Source organism: Poecilia reticulata, linkage group LG7, assembly GCF_000633615.1.
Source record: "Poecilia reticulata strain Guanapo linkage group LG7, Guppy_female_1.0+MT, whole genome shotgun sequence".
NCBI lineage: Eukaryota > Metazoa > Chordata > Actinopteri > Cyprinodontiformes > Poeciliidae > Poecilia > Poecilia reticulata.
In genome coordinates this window covers 31227491-31230890 of record NC_024337.1, presented here as the reverse complement: position 1 = coordinate 31230890, position 3400 = coordinate 31227491, and the positions used below count along the sequence as shown (strand labels likewise).

The 3400-nt window shown below is 42.3% G+C and overlaps 1 protein-coding gene across 1 annotated transcript in view; it reads right to left on the bottom strand.

Annotated features, from left to right (window-relative positions):
• itpr3 (inositol 1,4,5-trisphosphate receptor, type 3) overlaps nucleotides 1–3400 on the bottom strand; it is a 71313-nt gene that overhangs the window by 32945 nt on the left and 34968 nt on the right. Inside the window, exons 16-20 of the mRNA XM_017305661.1 lie at nucleotides 2576–2748; nucleotides 2314–2433; nucleotides 1700–1781; nucleotides 1073–1188; nucleotides 750–1001 (exon numbers count right to left, since the gene is read on the bottom strand). Coding sequence (XP_017161150.1) covers nucleotides 750–1001; nucleotides 1073–1188; nucleotides 1700–1781; nucleotides 2314–2433; nucleotides 2576–2748 — 743 coding nt within the window. The remainder of the gene's footprint in view (nucleotides 1–749; nucleotides 1002–1072; nucleotides 1189–1699; nucleotides 1782–2313; nucleotides 2434–2575; nucleotides 2749–3400) is intronic.

Below are 3400 nucleotides of genomic sequence, written 5' to 3'. Positions count from 1 at the left end.
ATGATCTTTGTACGATCTGGATGATCTTTATACGATCTGTATGATTTTTATACGATCTGAATAATCTTTATATGATGTTTTTGCTCCAGGGAATGATTTTCTCTGTTTGGTCTGGACCAACACCTGATTTCATTTTTTCACTTGGTTTCGTTTCCTAATCATTTGTAAACAAACCAATGCAGGAGACGATCGCTGCTCCCAGTGCTCCCATTGTCTCCGTCACACTGGTGTGATTTATGACAGTTCTTAGTATTTTTGTCTCCTGAAAACTTTGAAACGATGACGATTACAAAAACAAATACTCGATGGAGTAAGAAGTTGTGTCCAGATATAAGTGGGAAAAAGATCCTCAGAATAAAATCTGATGAATCTGAAAGGATCCAAATGGAACCAAAATGGCTCCTGAACCTCTAGAAAACTTTATGCTTCAATGTTTTTTATTTTATTTTGCTGGATCAGATGTTGGATCATTTCTTGATTTGGATTAAAACTATATGCTTCCAAGAACATATCATCATCATCATCATCATCATCATCATCATCACCACTTTCAGGTGAAAATATATTTTCGTCTTTAGTGTTTTGTTGTGTGCTGCATTCTTTCGCTGTCAGTAAAATAAGATCATTTTTTATAGTTTTATTTCCATAAACCTTTTAGCTCCTGATAAATATTTAAAACTTAAAAAATGTATTTTAGTTTGCAGTCCAAAAGTATTCATACGTTTAGCGAAACATTAAGATCTACTGACTCCTTGATGGTGATGGAGGTCGGGATCTCGGTCCAGAGTCGGGCGAACTTCACCGGCGTCACGAGTTCCTGAGGGTCTCGGTCTACGTGTGCGTGCAGCATGAGGCGGCAGAAAGACGCCCGGAGGTCAAAGGGCAGCGCCTCGTCCATCATGCAGAGGAAGATGAGCTCCACGTCCAGCTGCTTGGATATCTCATCTATGGCCAGGTACTGGCGGTCCAGACACATCCGAGCAAAGAGCTTCAGCTGGTACCTGCGGGACGGCCAGGTTTACGAACGGCTCTGCAGGTGACGTCTGGAAGAGATTTCTAGGCTGAGCTCTACCTGTAGTAGGTGAGGACGTTTTCATCGTGAGCGTTTCCTTGTCTGGCTTCCTGGGCCAGCTGTCGGATGCTCTTATCCTGCTTCTCGTTGGTTTTATCCGTCCACATCAGCCAGACCTGAAACGATTAATCGCGATTAATCGTTAACTAAAATAATTAGCAACTAATTTAGTAACTGATTAATAGATTAGATAGAATATAGACTCAAAAAATACCATTTGATGAAAGAATAAAACACTCAGAGCACAAATTAAGCAAAAACTACATAAAAAATATCAACACTTTGGATTTAAAATAAAATAAAACTTCACTCAGTTAAAAGTTTGTAAATTTAGTTTCCAATTATTAATCAGTTAATCAATAATTAATCCCCAGCTCAGCCCTACTGATGTTCTTTAGCTGCAGAAGAGTTCAGTAAAGGAAAGCTGTTGTTGACTTTTAGACATTAAATGTTTCTTTTCTTTTCTAAAAAAAGGGGAATTAATTATTAGTTCATTTGCATTTTTTCATGTTCTCCTGATATTGTATGAAAAAGGTAAAATGTGCAGAATTGGACAGAATTTGGTGCTGAGAGCCGCTGACGGTTCCTCCGGTCAGTGGCTCGGCCTCGGCCCGCTCGGCGCTCTACCTCATCCTCGTCTCCGAACTCGTCCATTCCCAGGTATTCYCCCGGAACGGCTACAGGATGAGCCTCTTTTGGGACCCGCCGCCTCAAAGCAGAAACAGGAAATGGTTTTACTGAGAGGAACGGGTTAGCGGGATCAGCATCGGCTGACGACAGTCGTTACTTCTAACATGTCAATCTGATAAATAAAACTGGAGCGAAATAAAAACCTGGTTTTTATTCCGTCTTGTTGCCTTTTGGGTTTCAGAAAGTTATCAAACATAACRGCAAAATTATGGGCATAAATTCAGTGCATGTCTAGTTTTAAAACTGATAAATATCAGTATCATTAGTTCTGTTATGATCTGWATGCTGCCCCCTGCTGGCCARTGGAAGGGCCGCTGCTGGAGGACTGATCATSTTAGAACAATTATTTTATATCTTACATTGGACTTACAGCAGTTTCTTCTTATCCAATCAAATTGTTTTCTTAGGTTTTATGATGTAAACATGTTAAACTGATAAATCTGGATTTTAATCTAAATCTAATTACAGATCTGATCTGTTTAAATGTGCATCTTTAAAGTTACAGCAGAGACAGTATCAACTCTTTCAAAATAAGAGCATTTTTTACTCACTCCGTCTTGATGAGGATGTCCTGGTTCTTGGGGTCCAGCACACATTTACAGATCAGCTCCTGGGTGACGGGGATGGCCACGTTGTTGGACACACACAGATCAGAGAGGTAGTCCAGAAACCTGCACACACACACACACACACACACACACACACACACACACACACACACACACACACACACACACACACGCCCCAGCAGTGGTTTTCTAGTTGTCTGTGGCAGATGAAGGTGAACTCAGAGCAGCTCCCTGCCAGACGTACCGGGGCTCCCGGTTCTTGCGCACCAGGCTGACGAACGTCTCCACCTCCGTCTTGGTGATGTGTTTCTCCAGCAGCTTGCGGTTGTTGTGGAGGAGAGCGGTGATGGTGTCCTCCGCCAGAATGTCGTAGCCGATCTGACTCTGCATCACTCCGAACTGCTTCGCTATGTGTTCCTGCAGAAGCAGTCAGACATGATGTCCATCGTTTCCCATTTACAAACATTTCTGAGGTTTCTTTTCTTTCCGTATTGCTTTGCCCAGGTAACCAAACACATCAGATCTTTATACAATCAGGCTGCAAATATTATGGATAAAAAGCCAATCTGCTACCACTGAATAGCAGGTTGCATGGTTTGAGTCAAACCAACCAAACCCTCTGAGCAACCTGTTCCCCTCCTGGCCTGTGGGGGCGCTGCACCAAGAACCACTGAAGGAAACGACACAAAAACCTCTGAAGACGCTGAGAGCAACTTCCTTCTTCACCAGATGGAAACAAGATGGAGGATTTTAGCGGTTGGAGGATTTCTCTGTAGGCTAAAGACCAGGAGCCATTTCTGCTGCTAGCACTAGGCTAGCATGTTAGCTCTGGTTGTATTTACCCAGAATGCCCTGCGCTGTAGTCCACTTCCTGCTTTTGGAGCTGAAATAATTTTACTCAAATGTAAATATTCAGGATAGTTTTGAATTAAAGTGGATTAACTTCACTAGTAAACGATCTAACACTCACTTACAGCAGGTAAACGATCCACCTGATCCACCTGATCCACCTGATCCACCTGATCTACCTGATCGACCTGATCTACCTGATCTACCTGATTCACCTGAT